Source organism: Sus scrofa, chromosome 7 (genome assembly GCF_054392235.1).
Source record: "Sus scrofa isolate SSC_HxYL_T2T_F1_AM1 chromosome 7, Sscrofa_HxYL_maternal_Yorkshire_Landrace_v2.0, whole genome shotgun sequence".
Lineage (NCBI taxonomy): Eukaryota > Metazoa > Chordata > Mammalia > Artiodactyla > Suidae > Sus > Sus scrofa.
The window spans coordinates 105,633,820-105,657,168 of record NC_139389.1 but is presented as its reverse complement, the minus strand read 5'-3'; the positions used below and the strand labels follow the sequence as shown (position 1 = coordinate 105,657,168).

The 23,349-nt window shown below is 36.7% G+C and overlaps 1 protein-coding gene across 16 annotated transcripts in view; it reads right to left on the bottom strand.

Annotated features, from left to right (window-relative positions):
- The window catches only part of PCNX1 (pecanex 1), a 173,320-nt gene that overhangs the window by 39,181 nt on the left and 110,790 nt on the right, over positions 1–23,349 (bottom strand). For 15 of the 16 annotated variants that reach the window (XM_021099419.2, XM_021099421.2, XM_021099420.2 and 12 more), the window contains 12 exons: positions 22,885–22,917; positions 21,201–21,372; positions 20,413–20,523; positions 17,587–17,678; positions 11,811–11,920; positions 11,297–11,402; positions 9,021–9,113; positions 6,550–6,700; positions 5,235–5,376; positions 4,230–4,407; positions 1,608–1,716; positions 712–841 (listed from right to left, as the gene is read on the bottom strand). In XM_021099419.2, coding sequence (XP_020955078.2) covers positions 712–841; positions 1,608–1,716; positions 4,230–4,407; positions 5,235–5,376; positions 6,550–6,700; positions 9,021–9,113; positions 11,297–11,402; positions 11,811–11,920; positions 17,587–17,678; positions 20,413–20,523; positions 21,201–21,372; positions 22,885–22,917 — 1,427 coding nt within the window. Of the gene's footprint in view, positions 1–711; positions 842–1,607; positions 1,717–3,430; positions 3,545–4,229; positions 4,408–5,234; positions 5,377–6,549; positions 6,701–9,020; positions 9,114–11,296; positions 11,403–11,810; positions 11,921–17,586; positions 17,679–20,412; positions 20,524–21,200; positions 21,373–22,884; positions 22,918–23,349 lie in introns of those variants that run through there. The other variant, XR_014811080.1, reaches the window with a different exon arrangement.

Genomic DNA, 23,349 nt, shown 5'->3' with positions numbered 1-23,349 from the left:
TGAGATTATCATTTTCCCCCATTCTGTGTGCCAATGTGTGAAAGCGTAGACAGAAAAAGCAGTCATGGAGATGGCCAGGAGAACTAAAAATTAGCACAAGCTCTTTCTGAAGCAACATGCTAATATATTTTATTAAAAAGCCTTTAAAATGTTTAAGCTCCATGACTCAGTAATTCCCCTTTAGATATTTTCTTAAATTTAAAAAAAAAAAGAAAAAAATTTGGATAGTTATTAAGTATCATACTAAGCAGCTAGCCTAAGGAACTAAACTTAAATGGGGAAAATATTTTATGTACAAAGATGGTCAGTAAACCTTCCCTCACAAAAAACTAAAAATAATCTGTAAAAAGTTTAGCTCTAGAAATAGCTGTTTCTTAGAAAACGATGAGCTAGCTAGTTATGACATACAATGATGTAACACTGCATAGCATAAAGTTTCAGAGTATTATTAATGTGGAACAATTCTAAGAAATAACATTAAAAGAAAACAGAAAAATGGTACATTCAACTAGAACTATATTTTAAAAATCTTATGAATAGAAAAAAAAGTAAAGAAAACAGACCAATTATTCTGACTCTTCCAATTGTATATAATTTTGAAACTTTAAGTGTATAAAACTTTATTAACCATGTATAATTTACAATAATGCTATCAATAGTTTTTTCTAGTAAAAAAAAAAAATTGGCCTCCAAATGTTTTTCTTTACTCACTTATAGTCTCTCTCCCAGAATTTCACAGGTCGAACATATGAAGTGATGAATATTGCACTTCCCAGAAAGGGGTTCAATGGAGTAGAAAAGAAGGCTGATACGGCAGCCTGAACAAACAACATGGCTGAATCTGCGGGAAACTGGTTAAGGACCTTGGTGTTCACCTGGATGCAGAGCTGCACGCGTGCACAGACACACACACGCACACCCCTCACAAACACACTGCAATTAGAGCAATCAGAAACATGAGGTTCATCAGAGGAATACCGAAGAATGTGTCACGGGACAGTATATGGGGTGGAAAGACAGCCTGGTATCATGCTTTGAAGGGAGCCAAATAAATATCTGCTAACCCGTGTTTGGTAAAATTCTACATATTACTCTTGGGTAGAGAGGCTTGGTTTTAATTTTCCAGAAGATAGGAACTAAAATATAAAGATACATATCAACCTCTACATGGTAACTAACCTTTATATTTATTTAAAAATACTTTTTAGAAACGATGAGAATAGAAAATTTTTAACACAATTATAATCATATCATTATGGAAAATGTCTTGAATCCTCATTGATTTATAAATATTTCTAATCATGTTTTTAAAATACTGAAAATTCCTGGACTTTAATACATATATAAACATAAATTTTTCAGTCAGCATTATTTAATTATAAAATCTTAATACTTTTCTCAGGTTCATATGATCTGTGGGTGACAGATGTTAATATAAGTTAAACAATCCAAATCAGTAAAGGTGTGGACTCAAAGGATTGTATATTTTTGATACTTTAACATATAGTAACCTATATTCTCTGCCTGTGGAAGGTATAACCTACAAACCAAAATTCTCATCAAGGATATGATTGCCCTTTTTAAAAAAATTTTTGTTAGAAGGATACGGGGCACTGCAAAGGGCTGAGCAAAAGCATGGAAAGCAGAACCCCATGTAATTTGCCATGGGGCAATATAAGTGTACACAAACTGCAATTTATAAAGGAGTTCCCAGAGCTGCAGGAGAAGAAGAAAAACAACCAGTGAAAAGCTTATCAAAATGAGAAACTTCTAAAATGATTTTCTTCCTAATAGGGAAATAGCATTGAAATTATTTTCCATTTGCATAAAAGGGAAAGAAATATCACTGCCAAAACACTGCATATGTTTTTAGTAAAGACCATTGGCTGACTTAAACATTTGTGCTTTACCTGTTTAAAAAAATCCTATGCTCTATTGGTTATATTACTACTATAAGCAAAGCCAAAAAAAGGGGTGTGGGTGTGTGTGTGTGTACCTTTTCCTAAGACACTTCCCTCAAATTGTAGTGCTTTGGAAACTGAGTATGTTTTAAATGCAATGTCAAAAAGAATCTGAAAGCAGCAGGGGATAAAACTGTAAAGCAGTTGTCATTGCCTGTTTGCCTAAGAATTTACTAGTGTGTATTAGGCATCTGTTCTTAATCAGAATGGTTATTGCCAACAGAAACATAATATACATTTCAATGTTATTTAAATTAGGGTCTGTTTTGTTGTTGAACATGTCTTTAACACTGCAACAGAATTATTGTGTTTGCCCAGGACTGCCTCTGCATGCTAGGCAATGCAAGGCCCCATTCTCAGAACAGATCAGAGTCTGAAAAGCAAGAGGTTCTGACTAATTCAGTGCCATGATTCAGGCACTAAACACCTCATATTTAAGTTACTTAGCTGATTTACAAATGAACTTTTGAAATTTATAATTTAAAAAAGAAATCACAACCTCAACCACTTAGAAAATGCATTATCTGCCATGACTCAAAATTACACTGGCAATCCTTGGTGTGATCAGGATGACAGCAAGTAAAAGCAGCATGTGTATTATCAAGATGCCATTATAACCGCTTAAAAACAGAGACTCAGAACACTCTTCAGTTTCTAAATGTGAAATAGATTGTACTCAAATTTTGACTACAGCATTAAAAAAGTGATATGCAATTACATGGGTAAGTGGGTGAAAACATTTATATGTACATATATATATATATATATATATATATATATAAAGAAAAAAGGGTATTTTTCTTGAATTATTATTAAATTGATGGTACATCTTACAATGATATTTTAAAAATAAATACATATAAAGAGATAAATCCCTTGAATGGTACTTGCTTACCATCTTGCTAAGTTCTATGAAATAACCATTAAAAAATGGTAACTTACAGGTAGAGCTTTCTCTGTTTTGTTAACTAACGTAGCCTAAGCATCTAGAACAGTTCTTGAACACGTTCTCAAAAACAATTTGGTTAACAAATGAAAATATTAAGAAAATCTAGACTAATGCAAGCTAAGTGTAGTGACTATTCCAAAGACTTTGAGTTTATATTTTACTGAAACTCTCGCTTTTTTCCAACCAGTACAAGATTCAATACAATTTCCAATCTAAATATTAAATTTGTGGGAAATCACATGCTTTTTTATACAAACAATTCTCTGATTAACTTTCTTGTTTCCTCCTTGGTTAATCATGCTCACTAGAAAAGGAAATAAATGATAAAAATGCATACAAATTAGTGACTGAACAAATACAATACAGCAATATTTTTGAAGCTATTTAGCACAATATTTTGAAATTGACTATAACTAAAGCCTTGTTCAGATTAACGTTTTCATTTGTACTGTTCCCATCCTTGGCCAGACCTGTATCACATCTAAATTACTGTCACAATCTCTTAAGCTGTTCTCCATACCTTTAGGTTCTCTCTTCCCCAATTCATCCCAAATGTGGCTGACCAGGCTAACTTTCCTAAAATTGGGCTTTCATTGTGTTTTGTAGCTGCTCATATGCTTCAGCTCTCTGTTACCTATCAAATGGGATAATATATGTCAAAGTCCTTTGTATGTGGTCAGTGTTAACATGAAATCTAAACTCTATTTAATTTACAAATAATCTGACTGCATAACCTGTTTCATTTAGAAAGGCAGTGTAGTTTAGCAAAAAGATTCTTTGAACAGAAGGCAGAAGATGCAGACTTTACCATCTCATTTGTAAAAGGACTAAAAGCACCCATGGTATGGGTGAATAACAAATCTCAGAAGCATTCTGTAAACTTGAGAGTATTCTGCAAATAAACTAATCTCTGATTGCTCCAGCATGGCCTCATGCTCTCAGTCTCTACCATTTTCATTCAGCTGTCAGGTTATTTCCTCCCTCCATCTGTCCAGCTGCCCACAGCCCCGTTCTACCATGTCTATTTCTAAAATTATTCAAAACTACTACCCACTTTGGAAAATTCCTTATTTAAAAATATATACTTATTAGAATTCCTCTAATTTTTTCATATAACTTAAACTTACCTTCCTAGTTCTACAGATCACAGGGACAGGCATTGTTTGGGGATTCTAACCCTAAATAAATGGTTGACTGAAGAAATAACATTACTTAACAGACAACAAAGCAAATGAAATGCAACAATAATCTTCACTAAATAGCACATTACTTAGGGGTAGACTTTTTACAGATAGACATCTCTTTCAGTGATAAATTACCTTGTTGAAGAGTATGGACATGAAGAAGAGATCCAAGAGCATGGTCTCTGAAAAAGCTTCGTAGTCAATTTTGAAAAAGAGCACAGTAAAGATGACTGTAACATACTGATATGTAGGGCTGCTAAAAGAGGACCGCAGCAACTTCAAACCAGCAATGGTGATCATTAATGCGCCTAATCTACAATATAAAGAAAGCACAACTCGTCAATTAATGAGCAAAAATTTTAGATAATCTGTGAACTTCAGAAAAATCACCATTTTATTTACCAAGCTTATAATATATATAGGTGCATATGTTTAAAAACATAAACATAGGTATGTACATGTTTAAAATTTAAATTCTAAAACCATTATAGGGAGTTCCCTGGTCACCCAGTGGTTAGGACTTTTTGCTTTCACCACTGCAACCTGGGTTCAATCCCTGGTCTGAGAACAGAGACCCTATATCAACCCTCTGAAAACCATTTTAACATTCCATTTTAATAACATGTATCATGATTCTTATCCTTTATATACATAAGCATGTTATAAGTAATGATACTGCAATTCTAACATATGGTTCTCCAGTTTCTCAGTATTTCTATTGCTTTAACATTAATAGTATTTAACATATAAATATATATTAATGTTTACCCAACAACAGGTACTGACTGTAGTGGGTAGGCCTACAGGATGACCATATTTTGTGTACTTCAAGTGACCATGAGGTACACAAGAATAATTATCTCCACAACTTACCATGTAATACTAAAATTAACCTTATTTAACAAGTGTCATCTCTTAAAATGTTAGTTGACAATGAGATGTCTGGAGTAGTAATGTGCCAAGAGCAGAAACAGACATTCAGAACAGGGAAGTGAAAGACAAAATTTCACTTGAATTTTTTTCACAGTACTTTGCACCGAAGAGACACTCAATGATGACTTGTTCCTTTATCAATGACTTAAGACACTGCTATGACAACCCTCAATAGTCAAACTTAGATAAGAGGAGTACTGTACTTACTCTGCATCCAGTTTTTTTGGACTAGCAATTGTCTCTGCACTGTTACTAAGTTCATTGAGAACAATCAATGGATAGATGATATTCTTCTCCACAAAAAGGAGCCACACATGAAGTTTCTCAAACCACATCATAGTGGCTGCATCTAACAAGGCAATATTAAGTCAAGAAGATCATGTCATTTAATGTATAAAATAGTCTTTCAATGTGATGAGAAAGGAAAATCTTACCACTCAAATTCAGCTCTATTCTATTTAATGTAAGACAGCCAGTATTTCAATTAATTATCAATTTCCATGAATTTTGAGAGACATCTAACTTTCCAACTTAGATGTAATTTAAATTTAGATGAACTGAATTTCATCTTGAAATGTAATTTTCAACACCTCAGTTTTCTGTTTTGTTGCTGTAATTGTTATTGGCTGCCCTGAAACAAACCGAGCTCCTGGGCCAGAGATCAGATCTGAGAGACAGTCTCTACCTAAGCCACAGCTGCAGTAACACCGACTCCTTAACCCAAGTGCTGGGCCAGGGATTAAACCCATGTCCCAGTGCTCTCAAGACATTGCTGATCCCATCGCACCACAGCAGGAGCTCTCAACCCTCAATTTTTAACCATAACTTTTTCTTATTTATGGCTATAACTTTTGGAGAAAAGGTTCCTGAAGATTATTAGACTGTCCCTTTCCTGAAAGAAATAAGTGATGTGGAGTTTCTGTTGTGGTTCAGTGGTAACAAATACAATTAATATCCATGAGAATGCAGGTTCAATCCCTAGTCTTGCTCCGTGGGTTAAGGATCCAGTGTTGCCATGAGCTGTGGTGTAGGTCGCAGACACGGCTTGGATCCAGCACTACTGTGGCGTAGGCTGGCAGCTGTAGTTTCAAAGTGACCCCTAGCCTGGGAACCCCCATATGCCGTGGGTGAGGCCCTCAAGAGATTAAAAAAAAAAAAAAAGTCAAACAGAAATCTTAAAGCGTCTGCACATGGCAAGGAAGACTGAGGGAAAAGGTAAGGTCTGGAAAGATAAGTCATAGATATACACTGAAGGGTTAGTCAATGAGAGGTCTGTGAAGAAGAGTTTAGAGAAGGAAAAAGTAAGTTTGATTCTGTGGCAAGCTGGCATTGCAGCACTGACATTCATACTTGAACGGAAAGGAAAGCATCCTGTAAAAGGTCTGACTCATCACAGGGACAAACCTAAGTGTAAGAATCACAAGCCAAAGTGTTATCTGATGATACTTATTTAAGTGTCACAAAAACAAACAAAGCAAAAGAAAAAGTGCACAGTACTGAAGAGTGTGGATGAAATACTTACTTCGAACTTCATACTGATTATACTCCACTGTCTTCAGCAGAGGGTGAGAGAAGCAGTGCCATGGTAGCTGTTTCCTAACTTGAGGCAGCACGTAATGGGTTACAAACCCTACAAAGCCCACCAGTGCATACAATACATACTTGAGCGCAGGCTAAAAGAAGGATAAAGATGAGAAAATTAAAAATGATTCTACAACCCAAAGGAGAACTTCTAATTTGTCAGTTCGATTGTACAATCTGAGAATGAAACATCTGTCTACAGTTAACATTTCTATATTATGTAATTTCCCGATTAAGTCAGCTATGAAAGTCAGTGACTGTTCATGCATTACAGATATTTTAAAATGTGTTAACTACTTTCTTTGTGGTGCCTCACAATGTCAATAATTAGAGTGTGGCCTGAGGTGTATCACTTGCTACTCTAAGAATGTGCTATGTGACTTGCAAAGCAATGTATTAAACTATTTTAACTAGCGCAGATAAAGGATATGAGCTAAATAAAACTAAGTCTGGGTGAAGAGCAGAATATGACGAGAAAAAAAGTATTCTTTTTTTGTCTTCACAAGGTTTAGAGGAGAGTTCTTATGTATGACTAAGCTCATGTACCATCACTTCAAATATTTAAATTAAAAGCCACCTGTTTAGAAACTAAAGAGGCATCCATTTGACCCCCAGAGACCCAATGGACCTCACTCAGCTTTCAAGGTACTCCGGAGTTAATAGTTCAAATTGGTAGGGAAGAAAACTGTCAAAAATGTTAAAATTAAATAATACAACCTTTGCTCCTGGCCAAACGGAATAATACTAATTCTCCCACATGAACCCAAACAGAAGAAAATATATGAACCAATGGTTTGCAATATACTAGCCATAAGGAAATAAACAGTGAAACCTGAGAGAAAGAAATCAGATGAGGTCAGTGTCAGGACTGTTCCAGCTTATTGCCCTTAGAGGGCTTCCAGGCTGCAGTGCAGGGTGGGGAACCCACATGAAACTGGTACCTCCCAAGTTGAGGAGATAGAACTGAGAACCTGAAGAAACCACAGCAGCTAGAATTTACTACAGCAGACAGGGTACCAAAGATGAAATTGCGTGGCAGGGGAAAGAACCACATCAAACGATTAGAGAGAACAGTATCCAGCACGCACAGTATCCAGTGCCTGTTCTCACAAGCCAGACTGGAAAGCTCAAGATTCACAAGGCACTGGTCAGAGTACTTAAAAGGGTGTGGCCTCAGTTGGGGAAATATCAGCCACAGACTAAACATATAGGCTTAGTCCCAGTTACCACCCTTCAAGTTAGATCTGAGAAGATGATACTGTCAACAATGTTCAAAAAAGTAAACAGAAGCATGAGGGATATAAAAAAGACCTAAACCAAATTCTTACAGATGAAACTTTTAAGTTCTGAAATAAAATTACACGTTACAAAAAAAAAAAAAAAAAAAAGACTAGTGAATTTAACAACAAAGCAATAGCAATAGAAAATATTCAAAATTAAACATACAAGGGAAAAAAAGAATTTAAAATGACACAGCATCAGCAAACTGTGGAACAAATTCACGACACCAAAGATACATGTAACTGGAGCCCATGAGGGGGGCCGTGGCGGGGGACAGTAGAAGGAAAAAAAACATTTGAAGTAATAATAACCAACATGTTCTCAATTTGATGACAATTAGAACCCCAAGTACAAAAACATGAAGAAAACAATGTGAAGGATCATAAACCATCACCATGTAGGAAAATGGGTCTACACAGCAGAGAGGAGCAGTGAGGAGGGTAACTGCAGGGCCTATGGATGAGCAGAACTACACTGTGGGAACAGCACCCAAGGAGCACCACCCACACCTGGGCCTGATTTAGAAGATGAGGTTCTAGACTTCCAGCTGTGACGGAATGAGACTCTGGGGACTTTAGCAGGGGTGAGTGCATTCTGCACATGGGAGGGATATGAACCGTGGAGGCCAGAGGATATCCTGGGTAGTCAGTCCAACACGGTGCCCATGATCCTCCTTCCTGGTCCTTAGGCCTGTTGGTTTTCGCTCCCACAGTGTAGCAGGACTGCCCTGGGTGACCAGTGGATGTGGAAGGAGAGGTGGTATGCCACGTCCAACATCAGTCCTGAAAGACTAGGGCTATGGCCTTGGGCTCTCTCCCTCCAGGATCCCTGGGCTCTGGGGAAAACAGGCTGCCAGAATGAGGATCTCAGGCAGCCCAGGGGGAAGGCCAACAGCAGTTGGTTGACTCCAGCCCCACATGACTGCAGCTTCGTAACTCACACTGAGCTGGGATCATCTAGCTAGCCACTCCCAAATTCATGACCCATGAGAAACCGAGAGAAAATAAGTGTTTGTTGTCAAAACCAAACAAAAAGTCATTTATTTCAACATTATGAACAAACACTACAATCAAATCAGAAATCAAATCAAAGTTATTTTCCCCTAGCGAAAAGGACAAAGTAATTTCTTACCTGCAATACTGTGAACACCGTGCTTACATGAATAGCAAAATACAGCACACCAATTACAATGCATACTACGAGGTCGGACTGTAAACGCTCACTCTGTAGAACAAAAAGAATTACCAAACATTACACAAAGATGTTTAAAAAATCTTTCCTTTACTCCCAACTGGCCAAGTTTAAGAAATAAATTTTCGTTGACCCTATTTTGTAACACTTCTAGATATTTCTTAATAATAATTAACTACAATGTTTTATTTTCTCATATCTTGCTTTTAAAAAAAAGAATTTTTTTTTTTTGGCTTTTTATGACCACACCCACGGCATGTGGAGGTTCCCAGGCCCGGGGTCTAACTGGAGCTACAGCTGCCGGTATACACCACAGCCACAGTCACATGGGATCTGAGCCATGTCAGTGACCTACACCACAGCTCACGGCCACGCCAGATCCTTAACCCACTGAGTGAGGCCAGTGATGAAACCCGCATTGTTCCTAGTCAGATTCATCCTCACTGTGCCATGATGGGAAGAAGTCCTCTAATATCTACAATACCAATGAAATTAAATTAGTTCTACACACTGTGTGACATATCATAACACATAACAAAGTCTTTTTTTGGGGGGGGACACACCCACAACATGTGGGAGTTCCTGGGCCAGGGACCAAACTCGCACCACTCCAGTGACAATGCTGGATCCTTAACCTGCTGCGGCACAAGGGAACTCCAACAAAGTCTTTTAGAATGAAGTCCCCCACCCCCCCATTGTTTGTAAACTTGACATATAGGAAAAGGAAATGAGATACTTCTAAGTTACTGTGTCATTTACAGGGTATATCCTTTTGGATAACAAAGTTACATTTTCACTGACCTTGGGAAATGTTGAAACTCCACGTTTATGTCCTATTTTACTTACTGGATTTGGTTCTTTTAGTGTTTGCCTTAAAAACCAGAAACTTCCTGATATTAGCCATCAATTGATACACAGATTTATGCTTTTAACTGGATTCAGAAATATCCTATTATATTTAATTTGAAACATCCTTTTGCTAACATGAAAACTAGTTTGTTTAAATTATATCTTGAGGCAGTTTTGTATTTTCCTAAAGTTTTCTAAAGAATATGTGAATAGCTCAGGTTCACTGAAAGTAAATATTATGTCTAACTCATAGACTATATACATTTAGTCTTTCACAAATGGAAATACGTAAAATAACTTAGAAAAAGAATGCTTTGGAGTTCCCGTCGTGGCTCAGCAGAAACGAATCTGATTAGAAACCATGAGGTTGCGGGTTTGATCCCTGGCCTCGATCAGTGGGTTAAGGATCTGGCGTTGCTGTGAGCTGTGGTGTAGGTTGCAGACGCGGCGCGGCTTGCTCCCAGACGTGGATCGGATCTGGCATTGCTATGGCTCTGGCATAGGCCGGCAACTGTAGCTCCAATTGTACCCCTAGCCTGGGAACCTCCATATGCTGCAGGCGTAGTCCTAAAAAGCAAAAACAGAAGAAAGAAAGAAAGAAAAAGAATGTTTTATGTTTTGTTCCATGAAGCAGATATGAATCTACACAATTCATTTTTTAATAATTAAAAGAATGCCAGTAACATTAAAAATTTTTATATTACTGCATCTGTAATTAGTACAGGCTAATATTCTCTCCTTTAACTGGAAAACACACACACATACACTTTTTCACACTGTCCTTGAAAAATAAAACATGCTAAAAGACCGGCAACTTAAGGACATAGATTTTATCAATAACTATAAAATATGTATTAATATTAATCTTTCCAATTTTAGTTTAAATTCAGTAGGATTAAGAACTCCATAACAATGAAATCACTTAATTTCACCTTATCTAAAAATAAATATTTATTTTAACACACTGTTCTATATCAAAATAAACTTTGGGAATTCTGGTTGTGGCTCAACGGTTAAGGACCTGACATCTCTGTGAGGATGCAGGTTTGATCCCTGGCCTGGCTCAGTGGGTTAAGGATCGGGCGTTGCCAAAAGCTGTGATGCAGGTCGCAGATGCTACTCTGATTGGCCGCCTAGCCTGGGAACTTCCATATGCTGCAGGTGGGGCCATAAAACAAACAACAAACTTTGAAGAACAAGCATTTCCTACATGTTAAAACTTGAAATAAAAACCATCATGTACAACTATATAAATACATTTTCTCCAATTACTAAAATTGTATTACCTCAAAAATTACTCATTATACAACATGATGAACTGTATAAAATTTATGTCTTTTAGGCATTTTTAAAAAGCTAAAACTTACAACAGAATTTCTAAGTTTTTCAGGCAGTGGATCTTTTACTTCAGACAGAGGATCTTCTGGATTTTTCTCTTCTGTTTTTGGAAAAATCTTGGATTGCACTAAAGAGCTTTTACATTTAAAAAAAAAATGAGGAAAAAATTTAAAAATACATCTTAAGCTAAAAACCAGTAATTCAAATGGCAAATAAAGTATATGATAGAAGACAAACTGATCCAAGTATATTTAATCATTAGCAAATGACAAAGTCTAAAAAGTTTCAGATGCTATAAGTAAGGATATAGTAAGAAAATTTTTATTAAAATATAATTTTAAAAATTAGGAGAGAAAAAGCTAACAAATACTCTTAGCCAACGATGGTCTGAATGATCAAAAATTAATATATTTTAAAACCAAATATAGGTAAGTTGACAGCACTTTGAAAAGGCTTTGGAAAAACAGGCCTTGGAAGTTAAATCTGAAAGAAATGCCAACTTATTTAAATTTCTTAAATTCAGTAACAACGGATCTCACTTACAAAAGCACAGATGGATCACTGCTTTGTCGGCTGAGATGATAGGATACCGCCACTAATAAACCACAAAAAATGGAGAAAAGCACTGGAATATGCTGGCCATCCCAAGAATCCTGTTGGGAAAAAAAGTATGACAGAGCAATGTGCTTCTAATTCACAACACATCATATAATCCTTCTATGTTAGTATTTTGGAGAAAGATAATTGAATTCAAATAAACCTTTTCAGCCATGTTAACTGCATTTATTCCATATAAACTTATATGTATTACTTTCTGATAAACTAGAATCTAACTGCTAGATTATCATCAGATTTCTTTTGCCACCAAAGCTCTCTAATATACCAGGAATAATAAATTTGTTTCTGATACATGCTGCTATCAATTTCTTTCAGATTTTAGTGGTATTAAATTTACAGCAAACTATGTTCTCCCTTTGGAAAAACAAAATAACCTGGTTTGGCAAACTCTTGACTACTTATAATAATGGAGCAGGAAAAGGCAACACATGGTACAAAGCAAAAGACTTAACACTTGATATGCTACTGTCTCGATGCCTTTGTTCAGACATTAATGCCATTATATCCTCCAGAGCACTGAAGAGGCATTCAGTGTTTCTTGAGTGAATGAACTGCATAGTCCCAGAAATAAATAATACAAAGTTCGTTTCTAAGACCAACCAAACTGTGGATGTGGATATGCCACATCAGCTTTGCTCACTGCAGTGTCTCTGGAGTCCACTAGCATGGTACCTGGTATAAAGTAGTTGACTCTGGTAAAAGGGAAAGTTACCAGTTCTTAAGTATGGCCTGTGAGGTAAACTCATCTTTCTCTGGGGATGTGAGAAGGGAGAATGGTGGAAATGGGTAATTACACAACTTGCTTTTTTTCCATTTAATAACAGTCTTTGAAATTGTTCCATATCACAACAGAGAGACCTGTTTTAAATGGCTACATCAAAACTGTATCATCATCGTCACATTATGTGTATCATACTATGTACTGAGCCCCATTCTCAGTCCTTTGTAAGTATTTCTAAAATAATTCTTACAATCATCCTTGGAGATATGTACTATTACTTCCCAATTTGCAGATGAGGAGATTAAGTACAGATGGTTTAAGTAATTTGTCCCCAGTTAAGTGGTAGAGTTAGGAACTCAACTTCCCTTTATGTTTGAGTTTACTGAGAATAAAGTTAAACAATATGTGAAGAGTTTGAGAATGAAAGAAAGATAAATACATAAGAAAACACAGTAAAGGAGAACATGAATGCATGTAGGAACAGCATTTGCATAGTGATAATAAGGTGATGATGGAGACAAGGAAGACTACGTGCAGGGAGCAGTGAAAGAAAGCTACGCCCACAACTTCCATAAAGTGCAGTCCATGGATAAGGCCTACAACTCGGTAAAATACAAAAAGTGTAAGTTAGTTACTCAGAGATATGGAAGCAAATACCAAAAGAATCAGCACAAAGAACTGAAAGTAGTGACTCTGAGGAAGGGATAATGGGATAAGACACTGCTGTTCCTAGTACTAAGTCTTGTAGAAATACCTGACTCTTTAAAAGAAAAGCCTATGGCAACTCTGGTAAAAATTAAATCAAAACAAAAGATGTCCAGTACAACCCCTCTGGAAAACTGGCAATTCCATTTTAGCCATCTATATAAGAAAAATGAAAACATATGTCCACAAAAGTCTTGTGTAAGAATGTTCATAGCGGAGTTCCCTTCGCGGCTCAGTGGTTAACGAATCCAACTAGGAACTGTGAGGTTGTGGGTTCGATCTCTGGCCTTGCTCAGTGGGTTAAGGATCTGGCGTTGCCATGAGCTGTGGTGTAGGTCACAGACGTGGCTCTGGGGTAGGCCGGTGGCTACAGCTCTGATTCGACCCTTAGTCTAGGAACCTCCATATGCCGTGGGAGGAAAAAAAGGAAAAAAAGACAAAAAAAAAAAAAATGTTCATAGCAGCCTTGTTCATAATAACCCTAAATGAGAAACAACTCAGACGTTCATCTCTAAGACAGCAGGGAGACTGTGACATATTCATACAGTGGAAATAAGACAACTTAAAAGCTAAATGAGATACTTCTCACAACAAAATGGAATAAACGACTGATACACATAAGACATCTCAAAAACACTATACTGAATAAAATACATCGGTTACAAAAGAATAAATATGGTATGATTCCATGTATATATTAAGTTCAAGAAACACAAGCCTAGAATAAAAGTGACTGGGGCAGAGGGACTGAGAAGGAATGAGAGGGAACTTTATGATGGTGATGAAACTATTTTATATCTTGACAGGGCTGTATATTACACATGTGTATGCATCTGTCAAAACTTATCAAACTGCAGACTTAAGATATGTGGAATTCATGGGATACAAGTTTTGCCTCAAAACATGTATCTAGAAAAAAACAAAAGATGCCGGCCTTTATTTGACAAATGCTTGTCACTACTTTTGACTGCCCTCAGATAAAAGCACAGCAGCATTAAATTGGTCTTGAGATGACTTATTTTATTTAGATTAATAATAATTAAGGATCATCACACATACAATGTAATTCACAAATATATAAACAGATAGCAACTACCACCTTTATTAAGTCACTAACTAGAAAAACAGAAAGCAAAACAAACCCAGCCACCTCTGAGTTTTCAATGAACTCCTGATTCAGGGTGGGAGAAAATTCAGAAAACATGAAAAACAAAACCACTCAGGGAAGCTGACCTTGTTCAAAAGATTTAAAAGTGGACTTGTTCTGGGCCTCAAAGTTTTCACTTTATAATATAATAGCCCAAATTCTAGAATTCTCTGTAAAGATCTAAAAAATATATACATATTAGTAAGAAGTACTAAAGTTGTCTTAGAGCAAAAATATTAATTTTTTTTTTTTTTTTGGCTTTTTAGGGCCATACCCGTGGCATATGGAAGTTCCCAAGCTAGAGGTCAAATCAGAACTACAGCTGCCTGCCTACACCACAGCCACAACCACAGCAATGCAGGATCTGAGCTGTGTCTGTGACCTACATCAGAGCTCACAGCAACGCTGATCCCTGACCCACTGAGTGAGGCCAGGGATGGAACGTGCATCCTCAGGCATACTAGTCAGATTTGTTTTCCCTGAGCCACAGTGGGAACTATCGGAAAAATATTATTATTATTTTTTTTTTTTTTTGCTTTTTAGGGCCACACCTGCAGCATATGGAAGTTCCCAGGCTAGGGGCTGAATCGGAGCTGTAGCCGCAGGCCTACACCACAGCCACAGCAACACCAGATCCAAGCCATGTCTGCAATCTCCACCACAGCTCATGGCAATGCCAGATCCTTAAACCACTGAGCAAGGCCAGGGATGGAACCCGTTTCCTCATGGATCCTAGCTGGGTTTCATTACTGCTGAGCCATGATGGGAACTCTAAAATATTAATTTTCAATGAGCTTTAAAGTTCAAAGAAAAACAAAAAATAAACACAAGGAAAGCATAAATCAGAAATAATGGATGTAAAAGTCTCTAATTATTAGTGCATAGATTTAAAACAAAAAATTAAGCTAATTCTAAAAGTATGCAATAAGGTCCCCTAATGAGTCTAACTGTCCAGAACTTCTATTATCAATTTACTGTATATCCTTCCATAAATACACTATATATTCAAGCCATCAGGTGTGTTTAAAAAAAGAAAAGCACAGGGGATACCCTGGTGGCCTAGTGGTTGGGGATTCACCATTGTCATTGCTGGAGCTTGAGTTCAAACCTTGGCCTGCGAACTTCTGTATGTCACAGATACAGCCAAAAAAGAGAAAAAAGCACAAAAGAAACATCCATTTTTTGTATACTGCCCTCCTTTTTATTAAAACATACATACACAAAATGGAATGTTGTTCAACCTTTAAAAAAGGAAATCCTGTCCTGCTCCATTTGCAGCAAAGTGGATGAAACCAGAGAGCATTATGCTAAGTGAAATAAGTCAGAGAATGACAAATGACACATGTTATCACTTATATATGGAATATTACAACAGAGAAATAGAGAATAGAAAAGTGGTTGCCAGGGGCTGGGAGGTAGGGAAATATGGGAAGACTAGTAAAAGGGTACAGACTTTCAGTTAAAAGATAAATAAAGTTTAGGTAGGGGGTGGGCAAAAGGGGTAAAGAGGGTCAAAAGGCACAAATTTCCAATTTTAAGGTAAATAAGTTCTGAGGATATAATGTACAGCAATGGTGACGTTAATACTGTATTGCACATGTGAAAGCTGCTAACAGAGTAGATCTTAATAGTTCTTATCCCAAGGAAAAAACTGTATGTAGGGTGACAGATATTAATTAGATTTATTGTGTTGGAGTTGCCGTCGTGGCACGCAGTGGAAAAGAATCTGACTAGGAACCATGAGGTTGCGGGTTCGATCCCTGGTCTCATTCAGTGGGTAAAGGATCTGGCATTGCTGTGAGCTGTAGTGTAGGCCAGAGGCTATATAGCTCTGATTAAACCCCTAGCCTGGGAACCTCCATATGCTGTGGTGCAGCCGTAAAAAAAAGACAAAAGACCAAAAAAAAAAAATTATTGTGGTGCTCATTTTAAAACACATACAAATATTGAATCATTATCTGCAGCTCCAACTAGACCCTTAGCCTGGGAGCCTTGATATGCTGTAGGTGTGGCCCTTAAAAAAACAAAAGATGGGAGTTCCCGTCGTGGCGCAGTGGTTAACGAATCCGACTAGGGACCATGAGGTTGCGGGTTCGGTCCCTGCCCTTGCTCAGTGGGTTAACGATCCGGCGTTGCCGTGAGCTGTGGTGTAGGTTGCAGACGCGGCTCGGATCCGGCGTTGCTGTGGCTCTGGCGTAGGCCGGTGGCTACAGCTCCGATTCAACCCCTAGCCTGGGAACCTCCATATGCCGGCGGGAGCGGCCCAAGAAATAGCAACAACAACAACAACAAAGACAAAAGACAAAAAAAAAAAAAAAAAAAAAAAAAAAACCAAAACAAAAGATGGAGTTCCCATCATGGCTCAGAGGAAACAAATCTGACTAGAATCCACAAAGATTCAAGTTCGGTCCCTGGCCTCACTCAGTGGGTTAAGGATCCGGCATTGCCATGAGCTGTGGAGTAGGTCGCAGACACGGCTTGGATCCCGCGTTGCTGTGGCTGTGGTGTAGGCCAGCAGCAGTAGCTCCAACTCAAACCCTAGCCTGGGAACCTACATATGCTGCAGGAGTGGCCCTAAAAAAAAAAAAAAAAAAAAAAGGAAAGATTAATTTTTTTATATTTATGATTTGGTGGCAATTGTTTTAAAATGGAGCTAAAAACAGTTCATCCAGATCCTTCTAAACCAATAATGATATTAAATTTCAGTGCATTAATTTTTACTAGACTGTATCTTAAACTGCAGTACTTGAACTTACTGTCCTTAAGTGTTAAAAAAAAAATCTTGATATGAACAGCAGTTTATCTATACTCTAAACTAGAAATCTAAAATCAATTTCATATTCTGTTATTACCAAGCCCACCTCTATCCCAGACCAGCCTAGTTTTTGGTAGTCTGTTTCTAATATTAACCTATGATCACTGCATGGAAAAGGATTTTCTCTTAATAATGATTCACTATGAAACTGCTTTCAAATTCAAAATAAATGAGAATAAGGCTCAACATATAAAGACCATGGAAATTAATGATGAAGTGGTATCAGGAAAAAAAAATCATTATTAGTCAATTGGAAACAATCTTCATACAGAAAAGTAGCCCTAAAATAAAACTTACCACATGTAGTGCTTACCTTCAAGGCACCATAACACAATCCATACAGTAAGGCTACAGCCACAATGCTACAGATGAAACTGTAAAGTGCTGCAAGCAAGCTTGTAGTGGCTAGAAAGGAAAGGGAAAAAGAAATCAACATTTATAAACATTTATGGTAAACACATACCTTAAAAAACTTTGTGTAAAAATTCAGTTTCTTCATTCTGTCCTTTTAAAAATTTTTGAAATGACAACAATGGTTTACTACTGACAATTTCTGAAACAAGGTAAAATATTTTCATTTTGGGAGTGATAAACATTTATATACAGCAGAAAAAATTTACACTTATACTATACTTCAAGAATGTATCTTATTATTTTAAAAAGTGTGGGAAAATGAAGCATGTGAAGCCTGAAAAGAAACTAGAAATGTACTAAGTATTCATTAAAAGACAGTAGTCCGTGTAAACAGAACTGGTGTTACCCAAAGAAGTAAATCTTTATTCCCAAGTGTTAATTAATCCTCACAAAAATATAGATCTAATTACTAACAATAACAACAAAAACAGATCTAATGAGATTGCTAATAATAAGGAACAGAGGATGGCTAAGAGAACTACCTTCTGTTTTTAAAATATGAATAAAAGACTTTAATAGTAATTTTACATGGTGGCCATAAAAGAAATCGACAAAATTTTTTTTCTTTTTTTTTGGTCTTTTTGCCATTTCTTGGGCCGCTCCCACAGCATACGGAGGTTCCCAGGCGAGGGGTCAAATCAGAGCCATAGCCGCTGGCCTACGCCAGAGCCACAGCAACACAGGATCCGAGCTGCGTCTGCAGCCTACACCACAACTCACAGCAATGCCGGATCCTTAACCCACTGAGCAAGGCCAGGGATTGAACCCGCAACCTCATGGTTCCTAGTCAGATTCGTTAACCACTGCGCCACAACGGGAACCCCCCCAATTTTTTCTTTGGAAGATATTAAATAGCTAACACCTTGCACAAGTTTGTAAATGATGACCATGCCCACTATCATAAATTACCCACGCTAACCTTCCCCTATAGATTTAGATTAATTAGCACCTATAATTTTCTCGTAAACACTGAAAGTGTTTTCTACCCATTAAGCTATGCTGAAGACTAGCCCACCAGCCCAGTCTTAACATCCTCCTTCAAAAATTTTTCAAAACATTAAAAATTCTCCAGACACATAGAACACAGAAAAAACTTACTTTCTATTTACAGTTTAACCATAATATTGACATTTTATCAGTAGGGATAATTTCAATGCATATATGCGGAAGACGTGGACTGCAAATGTGAAGTACAAATAGAAATAAACTACAAAGTTCAGTAACTCCTTTCTTTCTCATGTCTTTTTCTCTAGTTGTATGTTCATCTTTCAGTAAAATGTTAGATGGTTAAATAAAATAAGGGTATGTTTTAACCACAGTGGCTGCCCAAAATGTTATTTTCAAGTTCTGAAAAACATTATTCCACAGTAATTTTGGTATGGTCTCACTAGTTTTGAAAATAAAATGTACATATAACAGGGGCATAAATTTATAAGTGTATCAATTCATAGTCATATATTCTATGCTAAAAGCAGATGTTTCTAAAAATCTTATTTAGTAAAATGTTTTATCTTTAGAACGGGAACACCAAAACCAGAATACTTTTAGTGAAAACAAAGTTCTAAAACCAAGTATACAGAATATCAAATGCATACACTAGTTTGAAATCCAAATATAATGCCATGTATCAGAGCTCAATCTATTTGGGACAGAAAATCTTTTATTTCATTACATCTAGACAGGTTCTATGTAAACTCACTATAACTTTTACTTTATTTATTTTTTGTTTGTTTGTTTTGCTCTTTTTAGGGCTGCACCAGTGGCATATAGAGGTTCTCAGGCTAGGGGTCGATTTGGAGCTGCAGCTGCCAGCCTACACCATAGCCACAGCAACACTAGATCCTTAACCCACTGAACAAAGCCAGGAATCGAACCTGCAACCTCATGGTTCCTAGGGGGATTTGTTTCCGCTGCGCCACAACGGGAACTCCAACTTTTACTTTAGATAACAGTTGTTTTTTTTTTTTTTGTCTTTTGTGCTTTTTAGGGCCGCACCTGTGGCATATAGAGGTTCCCAGGCTAGAGGTCGAATGTGAGCTATAGCCACCGGTCTACGCCAGAGCCATAGCAACACCAGATGCGAACCGAATCTGTGCCCTACACCACAGCTCACTGCAACACCAGATTCTTAACCCACTGAGCAAGGCCAGGGATTGAACCCGCAACCCCATGGTTCCTAGTCGGATTCGTTTCCGCTGTGCCACAACGGGAACTCCAGATAATAGTATTTTAACACTTCTTCAAGTCATTATTCCTAGATCTTTCTCTAAGGTAGCAGACTCAACTATTTTTTTCTATCTACAAATTAATTAATTCTTGTTGTCTTTAATTATTAAATGAGTGCCTTTTTGTAAATTTCAATTCTGAAATAAAAACTGGAGAAGTTCCCCTTGTGGCTCAGCAGGTTAAGGACCTGACATTGTCTTTGTGAGGATGTGGGTTTGATCCCTGGCCTCGCTTGGTGAGTTAAGGATCTGGCTTTGCTGTAAGCTGCAGCATAGGCTGCAGATAAAGCTTGGATCCTGCGTTGCTGTGGCTGTGGCATAGGCTGGCAGCTGCATCTCCAATTTGACCACTAGCCCAGAAACCTCCATACACTGCACGTGCGGCCATAAAAAGATAAAAATAAAATTAAAACTGGAAAAGCATTTTAATGCTCAGTTTATTACCTAATGATCTATAAAAGTAATACCGTAATTAGTAATTGTTATAAGGAAGTACTCACCATTACCACCAAAGATATGAATATCCAATTGTTCACAAAGGTACATTACAAATGTATTCACCTGAGGCAGGAGACCAACGAAAAACACTATTGGGAAACAGAGTGTAAACACTATGGAAGGAAAGAAAAGCAAATTAAAAATGAGTCTATCACATCGTCCTTTTTGTTTATCCAAATCATAAAATAAATGATAAAAAGAAACCCTAGGAGGTTCCCTTGTGGCTCAGTGGGTTAAGGATCAGCATTATCACTGCAGAGGCTCAGGTTGCTGCTGTGGCGTGGGTATGATCCCTGACCCGGTTACTTCCACATGCCGGTATGGCCAAAAAACAAACAAAAACACAAAAAAATAAACTCCAAATTAATATAAACTGAAGCAATTTTTAAAAAATTGCTTAAAACTACTAAGCAACTTCTTAAAATAAGCCATTTTAAATCATTTCTCTACATAACTGCCTGAGTATTAAATAATCTTTCCAATTATAAACAACAGTTTTTAAAATTATTTCAACCTTTTCACATACAAGGAACATAAGATAAATAATCCAAAGGAAATCTTTCATTGACTCTGCCTCGACAGAAGACCTACTATAATATTTGTATGCATCATAGCTTTTTTTTCATTCAGAATAACACTATAGTTTTGTTCCTCACTGAGAGGATTACAATAAACAGTAAAGTAAACCCATTAAGCTACTTTTACCTATATAATTGATCCATTTATCAGTCCACAGTTTGTATACAAATAAATTAATGTTAAGATCTGAGATATTTTAAAGATGACTCACCTATAACTAAATCCCTGGCTGATATAAGCACCAGTGGATTAGTGAAAGTTATTCCATATAATTTGAACTTGGTGGTGGTGAGGTTTCTGCTACCATAATCCAAGAGCCAAATAAGACCACAACACAAACAGAAATAAACTGGTCTACTGTAGGCAATGATACGATTATGACCCTGAAAATGATATTAAAAAAGAATTCAGTTAAGTTAATTTTAAGAGTCATGATTATCTACTGAGACCTTTGATAGCTTATAGTCTAAGGACTCAAAATGTTTCCACATTGAGGCCAAGTTTCTGACTGTGGCAGAAGGGAATTACAAATATCAAAAGGAGGTAGAATAAAATAAACCCTACAATACTGGACTGAAATAGAGGTATCAGTATGAACTCACTATTCTTAATATGCATGTGAATAGTATAAGAATAGGTATCTATGTGTGTATACATATATTTTCTAGCTTTAGTCACTTAGAGGATCTAGAAGCGATGACATTCTAGCAATAGAGATTACTGGCATCCAGATCTTAGTTTATAAATAACATTATTCACTAAAAAGAACCAAGGATCCCAGGGTAGGGTAAGGAAAGTGTAAGATGAGCCTAGAATGTATTGTGCCCAAAAGGAAAAAAGTACTTTAAAAGTGATAAAGATATGTCAAAAGGAAGGCAGCTTGATGGGCTCCCAGTGGCCAAATCAGGGACAATTTGAGCATCAAAATAATGATAGTAATACTATATTCCATTTAACAAAAGAGAATCCATGAATTCACACCAATACAAAAAAGGGAAAGTTCTTATTTACAGTTAAAAGCCAACTAATAAATGTAGATGCAATGATGGAACTAAAAAAAATCACTATTTGAAAACCATCAAATGATAGCTGATTCAGACACAAATCATCAACAGATATTAAAAACAAGTGGGTGGAAGTTTGCAGGACACACATACAATCTCCAAGTATCTCATATGATATACTTACATACTTATTAACTACAAGAGAAAAATGGTAACATTAGAGAAGTGGTTCTTATGAGGGAGTGAGAGGGGATTTGCCCCCTCTCCTCCCTGGGGACATTTGACAATGACTGGAGCCCAGTGGTTGTCACAATTGGGCTTAGGGTGCCACTGGCACCTAGTGGGTAGAGGTTAGAGATAATGCTAAACATTCTACAATACATAGGTTAGAGCCTTTCCATCCCCAACTTTCAACAAAGAATTGTCCAGTCCAAAATGTTAACACTGCAGAGTTTGAAGAACACTACAGACACTGCCCTTAGCCAAAAAAATCAACATTAACATCACCAGTAAATGGATAAATCAGTATCATGTGCTTCCTGATATGATGTGCTGAGAAGAACACACCATTTTTGTAATGTTCCTACCAAAATGCACAGCCTGTATCTAACAAAGAAGAAGCATCACACAAACTCAAATTGAAAGATCATCTACAAAATAACTGGCCATACCCATCAAAAATATTAATACTGTGTAAGATAAATACTAAGGAATTGTTACAGATTAAAGGAGGCTAAAAAGAATAAATGCACAATCAGGGACTTTCTACTGTCAATGAGAAATAACATAAACCTTAATTCAATCTGAAATATTGCAAAAAAAAAAAAAAAAAAAAAAGGTCTTGAAAAATGTTAAGAAACTACAAATTACAGGCATATTAAAGTGACTTACATGTCTGGGAGAAGAAGAATCTGGCTGAACACTCTAAAAATGAAACAGAAAGACAGATTATACTACTGGAGATTGGTAATTTCACACTAACTTCCAAAATACCTGGAATAATTTCAAGTAAATATTCCACAGCTAAGAAATGACCTACATTAATTCTGACTGAAAGATCAACAGAAGATGAAACATGGTGTCACTGATATTAAAACATCTCAAATCTTTCCTCTTACATCAAATCTTTCCTAATTTATTATAGTTAATTAATAACTTGCTTAACATTTCTGAAATGGCAAATAGCAGACAGATCCATATTACTGCCAGGCTTATTACAACACATAAGTACAGTTAAGGTAGACTGTTGTCTTATGTAAACATCACTCCATTCAGGAAGTGTACAAAATGAATTAGCTTAAAAAGAAGAATTCTAGTTTCGCCCACAAAATTTCAAGCTTACTAAATAATTCAATG